Below are 22,310 nucleotides of genomic sequence, written 5' to 3' on the forward strand. Positions count from 1 at the left end.
CCCCCCGACATTCTGGCTGCCTCGGGGATTCCCAGGGGAGGGACGGGAACTGTCAGGTGCTGTCAGGGAGATGCAGCCCCAGGAAGCCGCCAAGGGGAGAAGCCAGAGGAGCTCCGTGTGAATGAAGACCACGGCCTCTAAGGAAGGTGGGCAGAGTCCCGCCGGGGATGGGCGGGGTGGACGGGACACCTGGGGCAAGGTACACACCACGTCTGAGAAACGGAAACGGATGTGCCGGGCTAAATGGCAGCGCCCCAAAGACAACTCCACATCCCTAGTCCCCAGAACGTGTGAATTTATCTCATTTGGAAAAAGGGTCTTTGCAGAAGGATCTCAAGATGAGATCATCCTGGGTTACCCAGTTGGGCACTAAATCCAACGCCAGGTGTCCTTACAAGAGACAGACACAGAGAAGAAGGGGATGGGAAATGGATGCAGCCAGGGCCACCAGCCGCTGAAGCGAAGAAGAGTGAACTCTCCCGACAGCCTCTCAAGGGACGGTGGCCTGCCCACACCTTGATTTGAGCCTTCTGGTCTCCAGAGCCGTGAGAGAAGAAGTTTCTGTCGTTCAAAGCCACCGTCTGTGACGGCAGCCCTAGGAAACTAACACAGCGGATGGAAACAGCGGTGGCATTTTCCCCAGGGGACGCACCAAGGCGAAAAGGTTAGGGCAAGTGGGCGGGGACCCCTTTCCTCCTCTGGCCTGTGCTGACCTCAACCAGGAGCACAGCTGTGGGCAACTGGGACCGTTATCGGCAGAAACCTCCTTGCTGCTTCCACCAGCCCTGGGTCCTCTCTGGATGCATGTACCCCCGACACACTCTCCTTTGCTGTCTGCTCCCAGAGGTGGGACTGGGCTAGTCAGAGATGCTCCCTGTAGGGAATTTCCTGGCGCTCCAGTGGCTAGGACTCCGTGCTTTCACTCCCGAGGGCCCGGGGTTCAATCCCGGGACAGGGTTAACTAAGATCCCGCAAGCCGGGTGGCACAGCCAAAAAAAAAGAAATGCTCCCTATAGAACCACATCCCCTAAGACGGCTTCCAGCCCAATGTAAGAAAGAACATTTAAAAACAAGTGGTAAAGGGAATCCTGACACGCACTCCAACAGGATGAACCGGGAGGACATGATTTTAAATGAAATAAGGCAGTCACAGAAGGACACATACTGTACGATTCCACTCGTATGAGGTCCCTAGAGGAGTCCAATCCATAGAGACAGAAGGTAGGATGGAGGTTGCCAGGGGCTGGGGAGAAGGGGATGGGGAATTAGTGTTTAATGGGGACAGAGTTTCAGTTTGGGAAAATGAAGCGCTCTGTAGATGGATGGTTGCACAACACTGTAGATGTGCTTAATGCCACTGAACTGTGCACGTAAAAGTGGTTAAAATGATAAGTTTTATGTTATCTACCCTTTACCACAATTAAAAGAAAATCAAGTAGTGAGTTCACAGACACTGGAACTATGTAAGCAGTGGGGAGAGATCCCTTAGTGCTGCTGTAGCAGGAGTTCTGTACCAGGAGGGACGGTGGCTGCTAAGGACTCTTTCTTCGGGCCCCCTGGGATGCGTCATTAGCGTGGCCTTGGATGCACGATCCCGGAGCCAAGGGCGTGGGGTGTTCACCATCCAAGAGGACACCGCTAAACAGCTGAAGAGGTGGGGCCTTGAGGGCAGGAGGAACAGGGAAGGACGGATGAAAGGAACAGCAGCAGACAGAATCCAGCCCAGCGGTGAAGCCGCCCGGACAGGGGAGTTGGAGGGGGCGCAGTTCGGGGTATTGAGGACAGAAGGTCGCCCTTGGGCTCACCCGCTGCCTCTTAACCCCGAAGGTGTTGAATTACACCGGCAGACACTGGAGTAATGCAGCTCAGATGCACCCAGAAATTCATAAATCTGGCGCTTCACACACTTGTAACACTTTAGAGAATCACCTAACAGATGAGGCCTGCAATTCCGATTTGAAAGGGGTAAGTGAGTAACTGACTTTAGGCTTATGATTTTAAGCAGGACGCTGAAGGAGGATCTGGCCGAGTTTGTGACAGTTTCGAAATGTTTAACAGAATTTAATATTCACCGTATTTATAAGCTTATTGCATTTTAAGAACTGTTCAGGAGCTTGGGAAAGTCCCGCTTTTTAGGACGGCTATTTATAAACTTAAGAAAACTGGATATATTAAATTTGCAAAATCACTAAGATATTGAAAGAAACGTAACAAAGTTATAAGCCCTCTACCCTTAAATGTGATTATTTAAATCTACTAGATTCATAAACAGAATGGCATTTGTAGCTTAGACTTAAAATCTTAGGGAAACAGTAGGCTTTAACATTTTTTAGTTCAGTATGTTGAATCGTAATTGAGAAAATCTAGCACCCATGAGTACTGCGTGTGTCTGTATATATGTGCGTGTATGTGCGTGTGTGGTGTGTGTGCACAAACACGCCCCAAGGACACCATAAACCTCCCAGGGACACGACAATGAGGCCGAGGTCCGGGCGGGCAGCTGTCCTTGTGTGTGTGTGTCCAGTGTAGCCCATCCCCGGGGACGGAGGCCAGAGGTGCGCGCGCGTGCGCGCCACACACACACACACACACATTCTCTCTCTCTCTCTCTCTGTCTCTCTCTCTCTCAGACTTTAGAAACACCAAACAGCAAAGCAAACTTGAAGAAGTCATAAAAGCTACCGCCACGTTGGCCTCTCCCTGAAAGAAACCCGCTGGCATTGGCCTGCCTGCTGGCAAGGCTGCTCCCGCCGGCTCCAGGGTGGGCGCTGCCCCTCGGGCCGCCGGCCGCCGCTGCCCTGCCCACTTGCCTGTCCGGCTGAGGGGCGAGGCCGGTTCTCTCGTCCCACCGCAGGGCCGCCGTCCCCCAGGGGCGGCTGGGGGCCCTCCACGACCACGGGCCCTGCAGGGTTTGAAGGCGGGCACCCTGGCAGGCGACCCTCCTTAACTGTGACAAGTGCCTGGTGGGTCTGCTCTCCCCGCCAGCACGCAGCGTGCCGGCTTCACGGCTGCACGTTATTTGTGTTTTAACTTTGAGGTCTTTAAAAACGACACTCTCTGCACAAAGCAGGCCTCTGGAAACAGATGTTTGACCATTGCCAAGTGTAATGCAATTAAAATCCAAGAAACAGCAGTAGCAACAAATAAATAAAAGGCTGCCTTCTCTTCAGAAAAACATAAAATCAGCCGGGAGGCACAGCAGGCCTGAAGAGGGTTTGCTCCGCCCCCTGTGGTCACAGGTCCACCCAGGCTCTGCTCAGGGCGGGGCAGGAGCCTCCCAGGCTCCAGGCCTGAGGTAGCCCCTAGGTCACTGTGTGGCCCCAGGCACGTGCCCCCCACCCCTGCGCCCTGCTCCCGTCCGATATTTCAGCCACCGCTTTAAGACTGAAATGCTGGGAGCATTCGCGCTACTTCCCAAACTTATGTTCCAGCCTCCCGCTCCCCAGAGCACCTTGTGGGCTTCTGATTCTGCAGAAAGGCTGGGGCCAGCAGGTCCCTGAGGTCCACCCGCTCCTACATTCCACAGATTCTCAGCACTCTGTCATCCACCCCGCGCCCTCCTGATCTGTGCTTGGGAGACAATCCTTTGTTGATGGCTTCCGGTGAATGCATTTAAGCCCATTTGTCTTTCCATGTGGTTACTGTTGTCCATTTTAAATAAAAGGTTTGGTTCATTGTGGAAGGAAATGCAGAAGAAGGGGTGGAGGAATGACTTCAAGGCTCCTCTGGCTCCCTGACAACCTGCTTTCCAAGCAGGAGAGGCTGCATGGGACAGCCCACTTCTCAGAGTGAGAAGTCGAGGACCGGAGGGTTGCGATCCAGTGGCAGTGCAGGGGGGCCGCGGGGGCCTCCGGAAGTTCCTTACCCGCCTCCCCCAGACATCAGCCCTTGGAAGACAAGTGTTAACAGTCAGCGTTCTCCAGAGGAACAGAACTGATAAGAGGGGTGTGAGAGAGAGAGAGAGAGAGAGAGAGAGAGAGAGAGAGAGAGAGAGAGAGAGAGAGAGGTGTGAGGAATAGTGACTGTGGGAGCTGGCAGGTCTGAAGGCAGGCAGCCTGGGGCAGAATTCCTCCGCCTTTTCTCTCAAGGGACTTCAACCGATCGCCTGAGGCCAACCCACACTACACAAGGTCACCCGCTTTACACAAGGTTGACTGATTTCACGTTAATCTCTTCTGAAAAATATCTTTGCGGCAATATCTAGACTCACATTTGACCAAAAGCTGGGTACCATGGCCTCGCCGAGATGGCACATAAAATCAACCCCCCCCCCGCCCCCACAAACTAGGGGTCTTTACCACTTTAAATCTCTAGGTCAGAGGCAAGGCCCGGGCACAGCCTCCGAGAATAGATGAGTCACACAGGACAGGGAGTCCAGCTCGAATGCAGCTCACACCCAAGTGCAGGGGTAAGAGGTCCCCCAGGCCCACGGCCGCGGCGAGGCCCTGCCTGCCTGCGCTCCAGCTCAGCTGATTTCCCCAAGACCTTTTCTCTGGGCAGCGGGGGGTGGGGCAGGAGTGGACCCAGGGAAGGAGCCCTGGCCAGGTGGACTCTTCCCCACCTTAAGGCCCTGCTCCTCCTCGGGGCCTCACTGCCCCACAAGTGGAAGAACCATGGGCCACAACCAGCAGCAACAAGAAAGAATCAGTGAGCCTCAAAGGCTGCAAAGGGCAGTGTCCTTGGGGAGGGAGGGCCTTTGCCTGGTCTCTGGGAGGTCACCGAGTTTGTCCACAGCTTCTGGGGACCCTGGGAGGGCCGGGGTGGAGGTGGAAGTGGGTGAAGTGAAAGGGCCAAAGTGACAGGCCCGTGGAGGCCCAGAGCCTCCTGCCCGGGTCCCAGGTCTCCCTCTCGGTCCCAGGGCCCCTGGGTTCTGCCCACAGGATTTCCTTGGTGGCATCTCCCCACCAAAGCCTGGCCCAGGCGCAACACACCGGCTCTCACGTCCCCAGCCAGCTGCCTCTGCTCCTTTGGGTTTCCTGGCCAGCTCCTGCCAGCTTTCCAAAACTGCTTCTCCAGTTCCATCCTGCTGCCCCCTCTCCTATTCCAGGCCTGCTCCCCCAACTTCCTGAGCCTCTGGCCCCCTCACAGTGCCCACTTCTGGGCCCTCGCGTGTGGACCAGCCTCCCACTGAGATGTGTCACACCGAAAACATCTCTATTATTCTCCCCCTGCTTGACTGGGCCGATTCTCAACCAGCAGGTGATTTCTGGAGAGATGGGAATTCTCAGAACAGGTAACTTGGAAACTTGTGTCTGAGCTTCCATCTCCGAGAACCTCCCCCCTCCCGATGGTCCCTGGGCTGGTAGCTGTTCGGAAACCCCGAAACTCCGCAACTGCAGAAGAAAATAGAAAACGTAGATCGGCCGATGAGAATGATAAGAAGTTCAGAAGACTGGCTCGTACTAGGAAAAACTAAACTGAGGGGAGTTATTTCATCTGGAGACGTGGAGGTTATTTACAGGGGGTGCAAGCATCCAGACCTAATTTCCCCCAGAATCAGCGGAGGCGGGGACGCAAACAGTCTGGGAAGCTGGAGAGGGATTCCTGGTCCCCAGGACATGGGCGAGGGGCTGGAGTCCTTGGGAGCCCAGCAAGGAAGGACTCTCTGATCTACCTGTGTCCCCCCTGATGCTCCCCCCTGAGCCTGACTCCAGACTCACTGATGTCTTTTGCATCTGTCCAACGCCCTTGGAGAGGCAGGAGTGTTGATCTTGAACCTTCTAGAAGAAGATGCCCGATCGTTTCAGCTCCCTGATTCAGGAGGGAGAGGGCAAGCGTTCAGCTCAGAGGCAGAAATCACGTGCTGGCTGACACTGCACTGTTCCCTGCCGTAGGCGACGTGGGGAGACCATGCCCGAGGAGGCAAGTGGGAGAAGGGGTGAGCCTCCCGACTGGCTTCAGCTGATAAAGACTGAACTTCTGCGCACCTTCACCAAGGATGCTAAGTACAGCTGTGCAGGATGCACACTGCACAAGGGTGTCTGGGTGGGGCTGAACTCACCAAGCCTTGACTTCGTCTCTGCCAACCAGAGAGGTGTCTTCTTCTACTTCTCACAAAGGCACTGTATGGGCCAGGAGCTGCCTTACATCTCACTGAAGGACTGAGGTGATGAGGCACCACTGGGCCACCTGGACTCACTCACTGAATGGCCTTCACGACCCCAGAGTCCTTGGTTGCCGGGAGCAGGGGCGTGGCCACGCTCCACTGTGCGGGGACCACCCTCTCCTCGGGCTGTGCTCCACTCTCCACCTCCTCCAACTTCATCTGGGCCTCCACTGCCACATCATCCCACTTTAACAAACCAACCACTGTAAAAGTACCACTCGGAGAACGTGCTGGGGGACAGGGGGCCAAGGGGCCAAGGGCCTGGGAAGGGGGTGTGGACAGGAGAGGCACAGGCCTGAGCACCAGGACCGCTGGGAGGGGCCAGGCAGGGCAGGTGAGACAAAGCCCCAACTAGGAAGTGGGGGGCTGGCGCCCTGCAGCTCCCAGCCCAGCTCCTGGTCCATTTGGGAGCCCCGAGGGAGGAAGGGTTTGTGCCGGTGTGCAGAGGTCAGCCCCAGGGGTCTGCTCCCCTCCAGAAGACCCTCCCCGTGTCCCAACTCTTGTACAAGGTGGGGACAAGGGAGTGACATCAGTGCACGACTGTGAATCCGGCTCACGTGGGAATGAACGGGTCCATCCCTGAATCCACGGGAGCCTGGTGGAACCTGCGTGGTGGCAGGGAACCTCAGTGGTCATCTCAGCCACACAGCCCTTCACTTTGTTGGTGGGGAAACTGAGGCCAGAGAAGGGAAGGGGCTGGCAAGTTAGAGCCTGAGCCGGGACCAGAGCCGAGGTCCCCCCAGTTCCCAGTGAAGGCGGCCACCAGAGCGGAGCCCTTTCTCGGAGCCCCGCTAAGCACCTGCACCAGCACCGGCCTGCTGGATCCTCACAACCCCTCCATGAGGCGGGGACAACTACTACTGTCTCTCCTGCCTCCCGGGGCCTAGACCACCGCCTGGGAGAGCGGGCACTGGACGGCGGGACACGTGAAATGCCCTCAGGTCTTACTTTTGCTCACCTGCATTTTCTTGTTTCCGTGCAATGACGATGCGCTGCTTTCATAATATTAAAAAAGAAAACCCACCATTTTTTGCTTTAAGCAATATTCTGCTGACCTCACGAGACTATTTAAGGAGCAAAATAAACAGGAGAAAATGCTTTATGGGCTGGGAAGCAGCACGCAGGCGGGAGGGGTGTCTCCAGCACCTGACCTCCCGCCCAAGGCACCGGCACCGACCAGACCAGACAACCAACCCCCCCGCCCCCCGCCGCTGACTCCCTCCAGTTCTCACGGCCCCCATGGCTGCCTTCCTGCCATGGAGGCTGGGGCGTGGCGGCTGCAGAGGGAAGCTGAACAAGATCGGGCCAAATAACAGAGACGAAAAGTCTGCTTCTCGCCCAGGGAGAGGGAGAGACACAGAGAAGGCCCAGGAGGCGGGCAGGAGAGAGGCAGACAGAGGCCGGGAGGCGGAGGCCAGAGCAGGCAGGGGCAGCCCTGGAGATGGGCACAGACCTCAGGTCCAACGTGAGGCCACCCTGCAGGCAAACACTGACATCCTCCACTCTCGCCCGACTCTGCGTCTATCCTGGTTAAGATGAAGTTAGAAACATCAAAATGCCACATCCCTTGAGCAGCAGCCTTCGGCAGAACTCCATATGGCTGCAGCAGCCAGGAGTTTGAGCTAATAAAAGTTAAAAAAAAAAAAACGGCTGGGAAATGTTCCCAGAGAGCCACGTGGGCTCTGCTCGGGCCAGTGGGTGGGGTGGGGAGGAAAGCAGGCACCGTGAGGCCCGGCCCCGCCCTGCTCGGCCCGTCAAGGTCACTGCTGTCATCAGAACAGCGGACTCTCCCAGTGACAGTGACGGGGCCCGCCGGGCTTACACCACGGCTCCCACCCCCAGTTCCTCCTGAGGAGAGTGGATGCGACACAGCCGGAGGGCCAGGGCATGCAGCACAGGGTGGGGGGGTCACCCTTGTCACAGGCCGCCCACGGTGCCGCTCCTGGCGGGAAAGTGACGGGGGCAGATGGCTGGCCGAGACCCCCACTTGGGGTGGGGATCTCCCCGGATGTTGACCCCACCCCTTGGGCACCCCGATGGGGAGACACCCTCATCACCTGGATAACCCTTTTGCAGGTGGCTCCCGCCTGCAGGCGTGTGTGGGCTGTGTGGGCGGACTGGCGCAGCCGCTGGAACCCTGAGGACGGGGGAGGCTGACAGTACCAACAATGCCTCCGGTTACTGGCAGGATGACTCGAGAGGTCTGAGCCAGACCCTGCTGGCTCCTGAGCGAGGACACTGTGGGGGGGGGGGGGCGGCGGGGGGGTGGGGGGAAGCGTCCCTGAGGAGAAGCTTAAAATCCTCTCAAGGATTTCCTGTGCCCGGTATACGATCTGTGGCCTCTGCCAGCAAAGTGCACTTGGAAATGAAATGACTCTGGGGAAGGGGAGGGTGCACCGATGCACCAAGGCGGCGTTAGGCAAGGTGGGCAGGTGGGGGTCCGCGGTGGAGCCCAGGCTGTTTGTGGGCATCTCTGAGGGGACGGGCATTAGCTCTAGCAGAGGGCCCCCTCCGCACCAGACATGAAGCCAGGATAGCTGGCCCAGCCCCGGCCCTGCCGTCTCCCCCCCACACCCCCACCCCCGGCCATACTGAAGTGGCCGTGTCCTGGCCTTGGAAACCAGTAGAGCAGGCCCTGGCCTGGGATTCCTCCTGCTTCTGCAGCCCTGGAAATGCCCAGCCCGGGCAGAGAGCAGCAGCGTTTAAAAAGGCAGGTTTCTCTTTGCGGATGGAACAGACGTGATTCAGCACAAGCAGTGAGTGAGGAACGTGGAGGCCGGGCTCCAGTCAGGCGCCACTCTCTCCCGCCACCTCAGCGGAGGCCCTGCACTGCACCTGCCGAGCGGGATCCCCACGGAGCCCTCGGAGGCCGGGCACCATGCCACTCCCCGCCCCAAGAACACCACCGCCTGGCGGGCTGCCAGGCCACAGCCAATCCCTGTGGACACGGCTCCCAGGAATCCAACCAAATGACAGCAAACTCGCCAGATCTCACGACCATACCAGCCGGCCGGGCCAATAAGCCCCTGGACGCACAGCCCAGATCCAAGGGCTTGCCGAGGACATGCCGTGACAGTGCATCCCCAGCACACGACTCACTGGAGATTGCAGCCGCTGGCGTTCAACACAAAGGCGGCGGCGGGGTCTCCACCCTCAGGAAGCATGTGACATAGCTTGACAAACAAAATGGACAGTGGAGAAAACTACGTCTGTATGGACGATTAAATCCACACAGCCTAACCGGCAACCGGATCTCAGAGTCGTGGGCTGACGTGGCTCAGAAGGGTGGCCTTGGAAAGGTAAGGAGCATTCCACGGAAATGAGGAAGTGCATCCCAGGTGGAGAAGAACGAGATCGAGGCTGAGGGCGGGGAACTCCCTGCTCGTTGTCTGGTGGCCTTCCAAGCTGCTCGCCTAAGCAATCCTCTTGGGGGGTTGTCGGAGGAAAAAGCACCCAACCTCCAGGTTCCCAAGGGCCCTCCGCGCGCTCGTCCCTTAGCCAGCCTCCTGGGGCAGCCAGACATCCTCGGTTGCTGAGGGCTCCTTTCTGCACTGCTGGTGAGGCTCATGTTCCCAGGGGCCACAGCGCCGGGCGAAGCCTGGCACAGCTCTGCTCGGTGGGGCTGCGCCACACGGAGTGGCCATAAGCCAACCCGACCAGACCCTCTTTATGGGAAAGCAGGGAGGAGGCAGCCACCTCAGCCTGGGGTGTCCCGGGGAAACTGAGCCCTTCCTCTGGTGCTCCAGAAAGCTGGCTGATGGCCCAGTCTGGGATGTGGGGACTCAGAGAAACCACTGCTCTGAAGAGATGACACCCCACCTCCCTTGTAGCCCGGCACTTGCCCTCTCTCCATGACTAAAGGTTACTTCTTCCCCAGGGCTCCCTGAAGATGGCAAGTGTGAGCCTAAGACTTAGGAAGCGACATCTGCGGAAGGGTGAGGCCTGCAGGAACGGGGCCGGGGGAGGGGAGAGGAGCGGCCTCTTCCATCCACAGCTGACTTCTTTCATCCCCACGCCGCCCCACACTGCTTCTGAACTTGCAGTGAGCTTTTGACCCGGACTGAGCCCTGGTCAGGTAGACAGAATCTGAAACATCCTGGGCCCGGCCGGAGAAAGGGTACGAGACCCTGCCGGCAGCCCGCCCAGACCCCAAGCAGATTCTCCTTCTTCTTATCATCGTGGCCGGGAGAACGAGTCTCGATTTGCAGAACCAAGGCAATTTCACACGCTTTGTAGCTTCTGCTCTGCTCAGTACCTCAGACACCCTCTGGGAAACAAGGAAACACCACACAGAGGTTATCAGCTGGGTCCAAGGTCAAAGCAGACTGAGGACCGGAAGGAAGGCAAGCTGCCGGAGCTGACCCTTGGCCCCAGGCTCTTACTGAGACGACACGGCTCCTAAAGGGAAGGGGGCGGCTCTCTGCTCCTTGCAGGCAGCAGGCAGCTTCCTGGCATCCTGCCTGCACCCCCAGCGCAGCTCCGTAACATTAAGGAGGCCTCCTGATTCCTCTCTGGCAAGGGGCAGGCACGGACAGGCTGGAGAGTCTCCCATCAGGGAAACCACCCCCCAAATCTCAGGTTGGAAAGAATCCTAGATTCAGAAGCGGCAGCGGCAGCCAACCATCCTTCAGCCCACCGTGAATTGCCACACGTGGTCCCGGGGTCTCTAGTCCCACATCCTGAGCCTGTAGCAAGTCACGTGGTCGGGGGAGGGGAGGTCCCAGATGGGGGCATATCCTGAACTTGGGGTCTGCGAACCCTCCGAAATACTTGCAAGATTGTGAATGTTGCTGCACTGGTCTGGGAAGAGCGTCTAGAACTCTTTCAGGGCCACAAAAAGCTCACGGACTCAAGGGGGTGAAGAACCACAGGGACTGAGGACCTCCAGCCTCCTCCCCGCCTCGGACTCTGGGCAGCCACACACGTTGTCAAACACAGGAGCAAGTGCGGACGCCGTGGCTGTCGGGCTGCCACCATCTCTGCCTGTTTCTCTTCATCAACGCCACCCTGCGCCTTGTGGGGCTGGGATAGCATCCCAGCAGGACCAGCCCCTGAGCTCTGCACACCCGGCCTCTGCCCACTGTTACTGACGAGGCCTTGCTGGTCCCCCCCCTGCTGAGGCCCCGGGTGTTTGCACCTCTCTCAGTGACTTCTCATTCCCTTTCTGAACATCACCACCTCCAGCCTAGAGGAGGAAACTGGAAAGGAAAATACGATTTAGGAGAAAGCCACTTCAGCGCACAGCACAGATGCAGCTCTACGTTCCTCCAAACAGCCTCAGGGTCCTAAGAAACCACCTCTTGGTTTCTCACAGACATTTGGACACCCGGGGCTCCCCTCTCACACCGCCCAGGGCCCACCGCCACTTCCTGGAGGGGCCCTGATCTGCAAGTTCTAGGCAACACAGCTCTCCACGCGCCTTGGGCAAGCCCGTCACTGGCTCCAGAGAGGCCCACAGACCTTACCCAGAGGTCAGGAAAGCCCAGCACATGGCTGGAACTGGAGGGCAAGTTATGCTGCTGCTTTCACAGAAAAGGGTGAGGCTGGCTAACCTCTGCCCTCCATCAGCCCTCGCAGTCCTGCCACTGAGAAGGGTGTCAGGACACCAACAAGACACTATCTCTCCGGAAATGCTCTCTGTCTCAGGGACCCTGTGGGGGTCACAGGGATGCATCTACTCTCTGAAACGAGCTTCCCCAGGATGTGGAATCACACTCAGCCTCGAGGGTCTGCCTCACCCCGCAGGCCCCAGCGGACTGACTGGCGGCACTGTGCTCTTCTACCCTCCCGGAAGGGCTTGTCTGGACCTCCACCGTCAGCCCCTCCACGGTCCTGAATCCTCCGAAGCACCCACCCCGGTGCGAGGGAACAGCACATGATCAGAAAAACCTTCTCACTGTCTGGTGTGCAAATGGATATGATGGTCTGGAAAATCCATTATGCCGTTTGAAAGCAAAACAGTTTCCACAGGGGCCATACACTGGTTTCCAGTTTTTGAAAGACAAAGAAATACACACCAAGAAAGTTATGTGGTGTGGAATGTCATCTTTCTTTGATGACTGGGCTCAGAGAAGGCACCTGGGGATCCAGTGGCATCTCAGGCAGCCTTCCGGATGCTGTTTGGGAAAGTGGAGGCCAGAGCAGAAGCCGCTGCTTCCCTCTCCCTGTACAGCACACACCTTGGGAACATACACTCCAGGGTAACCCACACCACATATAAAGGGGATTGGGGGTCTGCTGCAGACTCCAGGAGGGATGTGGGTCTGATTCGATTTTGGAAGCTCCTCCCGGGAAGGTTCTCCTACAGCCTCTCTCATCAGTGATGGAAGAACTTCAGAAAGGCCACCCGAGAGGCCCCCTCCCCCATACCCTCCGGACTCCATCACTAACGGGGTCAATCTAGCAAGAATACGGGCTTGGACTCAGCTACCCTCACAAAGCCCCGCCAAGACAACCTCCGGGGATGCAGGAGGTGCACCCTCCTGCCCCTCTGCGACTCCACAAAATCCACGGAGCAGGCCGCCCCCTCCCTCAAAAGAAAGTGAGGAAGGAAAAAAGCCAAAGAGAGGTGGGGGACAGCGTCAGCCCCAAGGCAGCCCCAAAGCAGAGGAGACCAGCCAGATGTGCAAGGACGGTCCCTAACCAGCGGGGCAGGGACGGGAACAGGCTGAGGGCAGAGTGCAGGCAGCCTCCTGAAGTCCCTGCAGATAAACAGTCACGTAGGAACCCAGTCCAGCCCCCCCCCCGCCCCCCTCCACTGCTCCGCGGGGGCCCCCGGCTGAGCGCCTGCCAAAGTTAGTCACAGGAGAGAAAACCTTGTCGCCCACCCGAACCGCCATCCGGGACGCCTCTTCTCCAGGAGGCCTCCCGGGTGGGCAAAGCCCCTGGGGACTGGCATCTATCTCACCAGCCCCAGGGCTGCGCCCTTGGACGCCCCCTGGGGAAGCTGACGACTGCGCATTCCTTGAGGACCCTTGACGGGGGTGACTGCCGGCGGGTAGAGGGGAAGAAAAGCGCCTCGGCCCAGGCAGGCATCCCCTCCCACGAACCGTCCCCGGGACCAGCCTCCTCCTCCTTCAGTCCTTGCCTGCGGAGGACTGAAGCGGGGACATTATTCCAACAGGTCCCCCTCAGCCGGGCCTCACCGGGCCAGCCTTCCTCCGCCCTGTCCTGAGGCCTCGAATTCAGGGGCAGCGTCGAGGCACCTGCGGCCAGACCGGGCTCCATCCCCGCGAGCAGGGGCCCGGGCGGTGCCCCTCGGCGCTCCGGGGCCTCTGCGGGAAGGGGCGGGGCGCCCCCGCGCCCCCTCCCCGCGCTCACCTGGCGCAGGTGCTGCAGCAGCGTCCCCGCCTCCTCCCGCCGGCCCTGGCGCACCATCCGCAGCAGCTCCTGGACCATGCCGACGCGCCGGTGGTAGGGGGGCAGCCCCGAGCCGGCGCCCGCGCGCCCCGCCTTGTCCCCGGCGCGCAGCAGCAGCGACGCCCAGAAGTCGGGCCGCTCGCGGCGGGGCCCGGGCGCCGCGCCGGGGCTGGCTCTCTCCGCCAGGCTGCCCTTGGTCTGCCGGGTGCCCATGCCGCCGCCGCCGCCGCCGCCCGCGCTCTCCGCGGCGGGCCGCGACGCCGCGTCCCCGCCGCCGCCGCCGCCCGCCCCTCTGCCGCCCAGCGCGCGCGCCTCCCGGGCGGCAACTTTCGGGGAACTGTTGCGCGCGGGCGGGCGGGGGCGGCGGCGGCGTCCGCGCTCCTCCTCCGCGCTCCCCCTCCGCGCTCCCCGGGCGCGCTCCCCCGGCGTTCGCCGCCCGCCCGCCGGCCCCGCCCCGGCCTGGCCGCCCCGCCCCCGGCTCCGCCGCCGCGCGCCTCCCAGGCCTCGCGTGCCCCCCTCCTCCCCTTCCCGCTCCTCCGCTCCTGCTGGGCCGCCCGGCGCCCCCTCCGCGTGGTCCCCGCGCCGCGCCCCCTGCCGACTGCCGCGCTGCGCCTCCCGGGCGGTGGCGCGGGGCGAAGGGGGCGGCCGGGGGCTTCCCTCTCGGCCGGCACCACTCTTCCCAGATGCTTCCACGACCGCGCGCGGATGAGGCCCATAGGAGGGGAGAGGAGGGGAGGGGAGGGGGTCCGTGCGCTCGGCGACGTGGGGAAGGTTTGGAGCATGGAAGCTGTGGGGTGGGGGGGCGGGTCTGAGCCCCGGAGTCGGGTTTCTCAAAGCGGGCGCCGCTGAGCATCAGAGCCCATGTCGTCCGAGGGCTGGTTGAGAACGCAGACTCCCGGGCCTCGCCCCAGACCCGCCCGATGAGAGTTTCCGCGGCGGGGCCTGGCGAGCTGCATTTTTAGCCAGCCTCTCGGCTGATTCTGACGGACACTCCTTTGAGACTCGGCCAGTGGCGGCGGGCGGTGGTGCATGAACCAGAAACCAGGTGCAAGGCTGCGTGTTGTGTGCGTGTTCTTTTAGGGAGAGCCCATTCCTGGCATCAGTCAGTGTCAAAGGGTTTGGACCATCCAGGTGCAAAGAACAGCTGTCTTCTCTTGCTCTCGCTCTCACACCTCTGGAGAAGGGGCCTGGGGGTAACCCCCGTGCGAAAAAGCAGAAGCATGCCTGCAAGCAGCCCCACGGCACGTTCCTACCGTCCCCTCCCTTCCTGGCTCCACGCCAGACCAGCCCTCTCCCCCTTGGTGCGGCAGATCCCCCGGGGTCAGACGGTGCTAGGAAAGCTGACCACAGCCCTGCCAGAGAGAAGGCTCAGGCACCTGGGGATCTCCTCTGTCGCGACCCGGACCACCCTGGTCTCAGGGTCACGGCTGCGGGAGGAGCAGCAGTTGTGTCCTTGCCTCTGACCCAGGCCCCGGGTGCTGCTCTGGGGGAAAGGACAGCGTGGGATGTAGGGCAGGAGAGTCGGATCCCGAATCAGAGAGAGCTGAAGTCCACTGTGTCCTGAGCCCGGAGCGTCAGGCAAGTCCTCAGCTCCCTCCTGTGCCGCGTGGGAGGAGAACCCTGTGCCCTGAGCTGGAGGGGTAAGAGGAGGGGTACAGAGACTCCAAGCAGGGTGCACGTGCCCCACAGAGGACTCGCCTCCTCCCACTCTGTGAGTGAACGCTGGGTCAGCCCCCAGTACCTGGAGGGCGGCCTGTGTGTCCCCCAGCTGGCTTCCTCTGCCCTCTGGACGCCCCACTCGCAAGGGCCCACCTCTGCCTGCAGAGAACGCTCAGTCTTCCTGAAGGCTGGCTTCGCAGGGCTGGGCGACACCTTCCAAATTCACCTGCACCCTTTGTGTGTAGAACACACCTGTTGGCATCTCCAGAGAACCCCGGCCAGGAAGCACTTTGGTGCTCTCATCTCTAACCTGCAGGACCACAAGGCAAAGTGGCCTCCAGGAAACGTGCTGACCAGGCCCCTCCCTAGGGACGCTGGGCTCCACTCCCCTGGCAGGTTGGCCGGCGGGAGGGCGTGTGGCTGGAGCAATGCCATCTCAGTGGAAGAGGGCCCAGGCCATCCCCGCTGGGATCTGAGTGCCACCCCCTTCCTCTCCTCCAGAGACCTGGTTCCGTCCTTCTCCTTGCTCTTAATTTCACCCCCAATTTTCCCTCTTTTCTGGCTTGTTCTCCTCAGTATGTAATCTGCTCAAATCTCTTCCATCTATTTAGAAAGGAAACTTGTATTTGCTCCCACCCCTCCAGTTGCCAAGGCCCCATCTCTCTCTTCTCAGCCAAGTTCCTTAGAGATACCTTGTATGTACGTCCATTCATTCCTCACCCACTCCACTTTGGCTTCTGGCCGCACCACATCACTGAAATGTCTCTTGCCAGTGACCTAGTTGCTAAACTCAGTGACTACTTTCAGTCTTCATCTTCCTTGACTTTTATGCATCATCTGATCCTGTTGCCTACTCTGTTTTGATGGAAACTGCACTCCCTTGGCCTGTAAGGAACTGCTCTCCTCCAGGCTTCTTTCTTGACGTCCTCTGGGAGCTCCCTTTCTTAGCCGTATCCTTCACTCATTGCTGCTACCCTGGGTGCGGCCCCAGACCTCTTCCTAGGCAATATTTTTTTCTTTAATTAATTAATTTTGGGTTGCATTGGGCCTTCGTTGCTGCACGCAGGCTTCTCTCTAGTTGCAGCGAGCGGGGGCTACTCTTCATTGCAGTGCACGGGCTTCTCATTGTGGTGGCTTCTCTTGTTGCGGAGCACGGGCTCTAGGTGCGCGGGCTTCAGTAGTTGTGGCACGTGGGCTTCAGTAGTTGTGGCTCGCGGGCTTAGTTGCTCTGCGGCATGTGGCATCTTCCCAGACCAGGGCTCAAACCTGTGTCCCCTGCATTAGCAGGCGGATTCTTAACCACTGCGCCACCAGGGAAGCCCCAGGCAATGTTATTTATACTCATGGCTTCATCTGACATGCACACACTGATGACTCTAAGTCTCTCTCTCCAAGTCACAAGCTGCTAACTAAGTTAACCTGTCACTGAATCTTGGCTGCTGGCAGAAGACATGACGCTGGGTCAGAGACGCAGGACTTTCTATTCAGGCACCCACAGCACCTAGCGTGAGCATCAGCATATGTGCATCAGTTCCCCTGGCCTCTGAGTCCTGCAGGAGCAGTGCGCTGGGCCCAGAGGGATTCTGCGCACGCAGCGGGTTTGCACCACCGAGGGTGGAAGACACCCAGCTTGGGAATCTACTGCTTATACAGGAAGCCGGTAAGCAAGCCAGGAGGAAACAAACACAGCGCTGAGAAGTGGTCCAGATGCAAAGTGGCCAGGTCCTGCCTTCTTGGCACACGTGGCGAGATGTGAAGGAGTGAGAGAGGCCCGTGGAGGATCCTCTCTTCCACCAGTGGGTACTTCAGACTCCACAAACGAGCACATCTCCTTCCCAACCTGACTGCCCTGCAACCTGCCCACCCTGGGCTCTGTTTCCTGTGAGTAGCGGCAGCCAGAAACCCTGGAGCCACTGTGCACTCAGGTCTCTGAGCACCTGTGTCTGGTCCCCGAGTCCAGGTGATGGCGCCCAGGGTGGCAGCTCTCGTCTGTGTGTGTTCACCCCGTGCTCCGTCCAGTACAGCGCTCTCTCATCCTTTCAACAGCTGTGAGCTCGGTCTCACTATTGTCCTGACTTCACAGCTGAGGAAATGGACTCTGAGAGGTTAGTAATGGGCGGGGTGGGGATTCACACTCAGGTCTGCCTACCCTGAAAGCCTAGCTGTGAATACGACTTGATATCATGGATCCTACTGGATACACATTACACGGTACAGCCCCGGCCTTGTGGACGACCTGTCGTTTTCACCCCAACCATTGCGTCACAGTAGCCTTCTTTCTAACTTGTCTCCCCACCACCAGTCTTGCCCCTTCTAGTGCGTCTTCCATGGAGCAGCAGGCGCCATCATTCTAAAAGGGGAAACATGGTCACAGTCACACAGGCACACAGACACACACAACCTCTCCCCCTTCAGTGACTTCTATGCCTTTCGGTCCAAACTACTCAGCATGCATTGCTGTTCTCCAGGTGCTACACTGTCATCACCCTGTGTTACTTACACCCATCCCAAGATGCCATGTTCCTTTTTTTTTTTTTTTTTGGCCATGCCGCACGGCTTGCAGGATCTCAGTTCCCTGACCAGGGATTGAACCCAGGCCACGGCAGTGACAGCTCGGAATCCTAACCACTAGGCCATCCGGGAACTCCCAAGATGCCATCTCCTGTGCCTTTTTGCACACACTGCATATGTTCCTGGGATGTCGTCCTTCACCTCCTTAACAGATGCCTCGTCCTTCCTCAGGTCTCGGTTTAGGTATCACCTCCCTCAGGAAGCCTTCCCTGAATGCCTCCCAGGCCTGCCTCCATGTGACTACAGTACCCGTGAATACGACTGCGTATCTTGTTTCTACCGTTCGTTGGCACGTGCTGCTAATCTTCGGCCTGGAGCGTCCTTCTTCATCCCTTCATTGGCCAATCCCTCTTCTTCCCTTGCCTCCCACCAGTCGGTTAGGTGTCCATCTCGTGTTTCTCCAAGTCTGACCGCCTGTGCCGATACTGCCGTCGTGGCTGGTGACCTCATCAGGGAGGAGCTCAGCAAACGTTTGCTGAACGCAAATCCCGTGGGGCCCCCCCCACTCCCCATGCACAGCAGGCGCTCAGGAACCAGAGCACTGATATGCCGGTGGGGTGTGTTGACATAGACGACCTTCAGGAAATCCATTTGCAGGCAACTGAGAAGCAAACGGGACAAGAAAGTTGAGAGCGCTAATGCAGCTTGTTCTTTCAAGAAACTTGCTTGTGCATATGGGCTGGTGACCAGAGGGACACGGGGCAGAGAGGCTGCTGCTGTTCCTTGTTGGCGGCTTGTTACAAGGGAGATGGATCATTTACTTAGAGGGAATTTATCCTTTCGGTCATTCTCTTCTAAGCAGGTAATTTTTGTAACGTGAGAAGCACTGGCCTTTTCTCACCATCAAACCTGCAATTACGGAATTCTCGTCATGGTCTTTCTTTGAACACTCACTGCAGTTTCTTCTCCTGTGGTAAGAATTTGAAGTATAAGATGCCTAGTGAAAATTAAAGCTCTTTCAGATTATATAAATGCTTAAGTAGAAACATCTAATGTATGGATCAAACACTAAATATTTTTATCCACGATTCAAGCTCTTATTGCTGCAATACATTTTATTACTTTTTTAATTTTACTTTTTAACATCTTTATTGGAGTATAATTGCTTTACCATGTGGTGTTAGTTTCTGCTGTACAACAAAGTGAATAAGCTATACGTATAAACATATCCCCATATCCCCTCCCTCTTGCGTCTCCCTCCCACCCTCCCTATCCCATCCTTCTAGCTGGTCACAAAGCACCGAGCTGATCTCCCTGTGCTACGCGGCTGCTTCCCACTAGCTATCTGTTTTACATCTGGTAGTGTATATATGTCCGTGCCACTCTCTCACTTCATCCCAGCTTACCCTTCCCCCTCCCTGTGTCCTCAAGTCCATTCTCTATGTCTGTGTCTTTATTCATGTCCTGCCCCTAGGTTCTTCAGAATCATTTTCTTTTTTTTTAGATTCCATATATATGTGTTAGTATATGGTATTTGTTTTTCTTTCTGACATACTTCACTCTGTATGACAGACTCTAGATCCATCCACCTCACTACAAATAACTCAATTTCGTTTCTTTTTATGGCTGAGTAATATTCCATTGTATATATGTGCCACATCTTCTTTATCCATTCATCTGTTGATGGACACTCAGGTTGCTTCCATGTCCTGGCTATTGTAAATAGAACTGCAATGAACATTGTGGTACATGACTCTTTTTGAATTATGGTTTTCTCAGGGTATATGCCCAGTAGTGGGACTGCTGGATCATATGGTAATTCTATTTTTAGTTTTTTTTTTTTTGCGGTACGCGGGCCTCTCACTGTTGTGGCCTCTCCCGTTGCGGAGCACAGGCTCCGGACACGCAGGCTCAGCGGCCATGGCTCATGGGCCCAGCCGCTCCGCGGCATGTGGGATCTTCGAACCCGTGTCCCCTGCCTCGGCAGGTGGACTCTCAACCACTGCACCACCAGGGAAGCCCTCCATTTTAGTTTTTTAAGGAACCTCCATACTGTTCTCCATAGTGGCTGTATCAATTTACATTCCCACCAACAGTGCAAGAGGGTTCCCTTTTCTCCACACCCTCTCCAGCATTTATTGTTTGTAGATTTTTTGATGATGACCATTCTGACCGGTGTGAGGTGATACCTCATTGTAGTTTTGATTTGCTGCAATACATTTTACACTGATAATATTGAACCCTTTTCTTAATAATCATGCAAAAATGTTTTGATAGCCCTTTTTACAGCAGAAGAAACCAATGTTTAGAAAAAAGTAAAGAGTTTGGCCAATGCTTCCTGGAGAGCTGGAATTCAAAACCAGGTCTGCGCTGCTTGAGAGAATATAAATGCTCAACGTAATTAAAAATGTTTTGTTTGAAAATGTTATGTTGGTGCCGCTCATCTCTGAACGTGGGGAGAGGACTTAGCGGGAGGAGCTCAGGAGAGGAAGGCTCCTGCCCAGGTGCTGGGAGGTGGTCCAGAACATCACTGGAGCGATGAGCTTCAGACAAGCCTCAGGGAGACTCCAGCACAGATTCGGGAAAGGAGGAAGAAAGACACAAATAAGTTTGCTGATGGAAGAGAAACTAGGGGAGGCCAGGAAGGCAGGGCAGGGGCTTGGGAAGGGAGGTGCAATGGGACCTCCACTGAGGGGAGAGGCAGCTGCCAGGCAGCTGGAGGGGAGGGCAGGCAGGACGGGCACGTGCAGAACCTTCTGTAGGCGGGAGACAGGAAACAGTGTTAGCGTTAGGGGACCACACGTCGAGAAGAGCCGGAAGAGCTGGGTGTGGGCAAGAAGTGAGCAAGAGCTTTTGCTCATTAAGGTCGCCAAGGGGCCAGTTCTGGGCTCAGAGGAATTCCAGGCGTCCCTGAAGAACTGGCCCTGAGCGAACACTAAAGACACACGCGCACACACGCACAGGCACGCGCGATGCAGAGGCCCCGTCTCTTAGTCCATTTTCTTCTCGAAGGAAGACCCCTTCGCCCTTGCAGGGTGCTCCCCCCTCCCCCCCGCCTACTTCTCTCCCAGCAGCTACTCCCACACGTGGTCCCTTCTTCAGGGCGCCTGAATGCTGCCCTGTGCTGGGGATGAATGTGAGCCCCTGAGTTTGTCCCAAAGTGCAAGCAGATCACCTGTGACGCCCCAAACATGGGACCAGCTCTCATCAGGAAGCTCGAAGCCCCAGGACAGCTGGCCCAGGCCTTTGCCGGAGAGGATTTAGAGAAGTGGCCTGGGCGGGGAGAAGGGCTGGCAAGGGCAGGAGAACGAGCGAGCAGCCAGGGCTGCACAAGTTCCAAGGCTCCCCTTGCAGATGGAGCTCCAGAAGGACCGTCCTGGGATCGACCCACCCAGTGCCACTGAGAAGTACACACAAGGCTGACGGCACGATTTCCGTCTAACTTCCCAAATTGTTTCTTCGTTGCTCCATGCGTGACTTGCTTTAATTTGGTTATTTAGTTAGTTATGTAACAAGTGCCCACGAACTCACCATCCAAAACAAAACAAGCCAAGCCAGACCTATGACAACAACCGACATTTCATCGTAGGGTTCCCTGTATCCCATCACCCTGACCCCCTGCCTTTCTCTTTATATTATTTAACATTTCTCTCTATAATGGAAACATCAAACACATCCAAAGCTAGAGAGACTGGTGAATCCACATGTCCTTGTCCAGATTTTAACTTTTCAGAACATGCCCAGCTCTTGTTTTACCCATCTTCTCTGTTCCCACATTCTTTAGGTCGTTGTATTGTATTTATGCGATCCTAAAGCGTATCTATTTTTAGTTTGGTTGTTTTGTATCAAATAAATATATATCTGTAATTTATATATATATCAATATATATATGATGATATATCAAAGTATATCTTGCTCTGTGTCATTATTTTCAGAGCTACTATTTTCACTTAGTGTTGTGTTGGGAAGAATCATGCCAGCTGCCACCTGTCACTGCAGTTTGTCCGTTTGGTTGGTGTATCATGGTACACTGTATGAACGTACCTTGGTTTATTTCTCCACCCCCCGCTGATGGCCATTCAAGTTGTTTCCAGCCTTTTGCTACTGGGAAGAGCGCTCTTATGATTATTCTTTGGTGTTCTTGCCGTACCCCTGGTAGAGCTCTAGAAGTGGAAAGGTTTGCCTTTAGGATTAACTGGGGGTTGTTTCCCACCAAAGTACCGCCCCACCCCCAAGACTGTACGAGACCCTTCCCCCATCCATGGCCTCTTCTCCTCCCTAATGTTGGTTATTGACAGGCTTATTTATTTTTTCCGATTACTCTGCCAATTAAAGTATTCGGCTGGCCAAAAAGTTCGTTCGGGGTTTTCTGTAACATCTTATGGAAACACCTGGACGATCTTTTTGGCTAACCCAGTGGAGCGTCATTGGGGCCTTAATTTGCATTTCCTCGATAACTGGTGTCTTAGCTTAGGCTGCCAAACAAAACACCACAGACTAGGGTTTGGCCTTGCTACGGACTTGTCGCCCCCTCCTTCCTTCCTGTTTCCCGCTTTGGGAATGGGAATGTCCATTCTAAGCCCCCCAGTCCGCCGGGGATGCTGGCTAGCCCTTCACCTGCTTACTGGCCCGTGCGTCTCCTTTCCTGTTAAATGCCTGTTCACCTCTTTTGTC

At 56.9% G+C, this 22,310-nt stretch overlaps 1 protein-coding gene across 1 annotated transcript in view; it reads right to left on the bottom strand.

The window, feature by feature from the left end:
• The window catches only part of LRRC75A (leucine rich repeat containing 75A), a 34,180-nt gene extending 20,393 nt beyond the window's left edge, over positions 1–13,787 (bottom strand). Inside the window, exon 1 of the mRNA XM_032615968.1 lies at positions 13,427–13,787. Within this exon, the coding sequence (XP_032471859.1) occupies positions 13,427–13,678 (252 nt within the window). The 5' untranslated portion in view covers positions 13,679–13,787. The remainder of the gene's footprint in view (positions 1–13,426) is intronic.
• Between the last annotated feature and the right edge of the window lie 8,523 nt (positions 13,788–22,310).

This window comes from Phocoena sinus, chromosome 20 (genome assembly GCF_008692025.1).
Source record: "Phocoena sinus isolate mPhoSin1 chromosome 20, mPhoSin1.pri, whole genome shotgun sequence".
NCBI lineage: Eukaryota > Metazoa > Chordata > Mammalia > Artiodactyla > Phocoenidae > Phocoena > Phocoena sinus.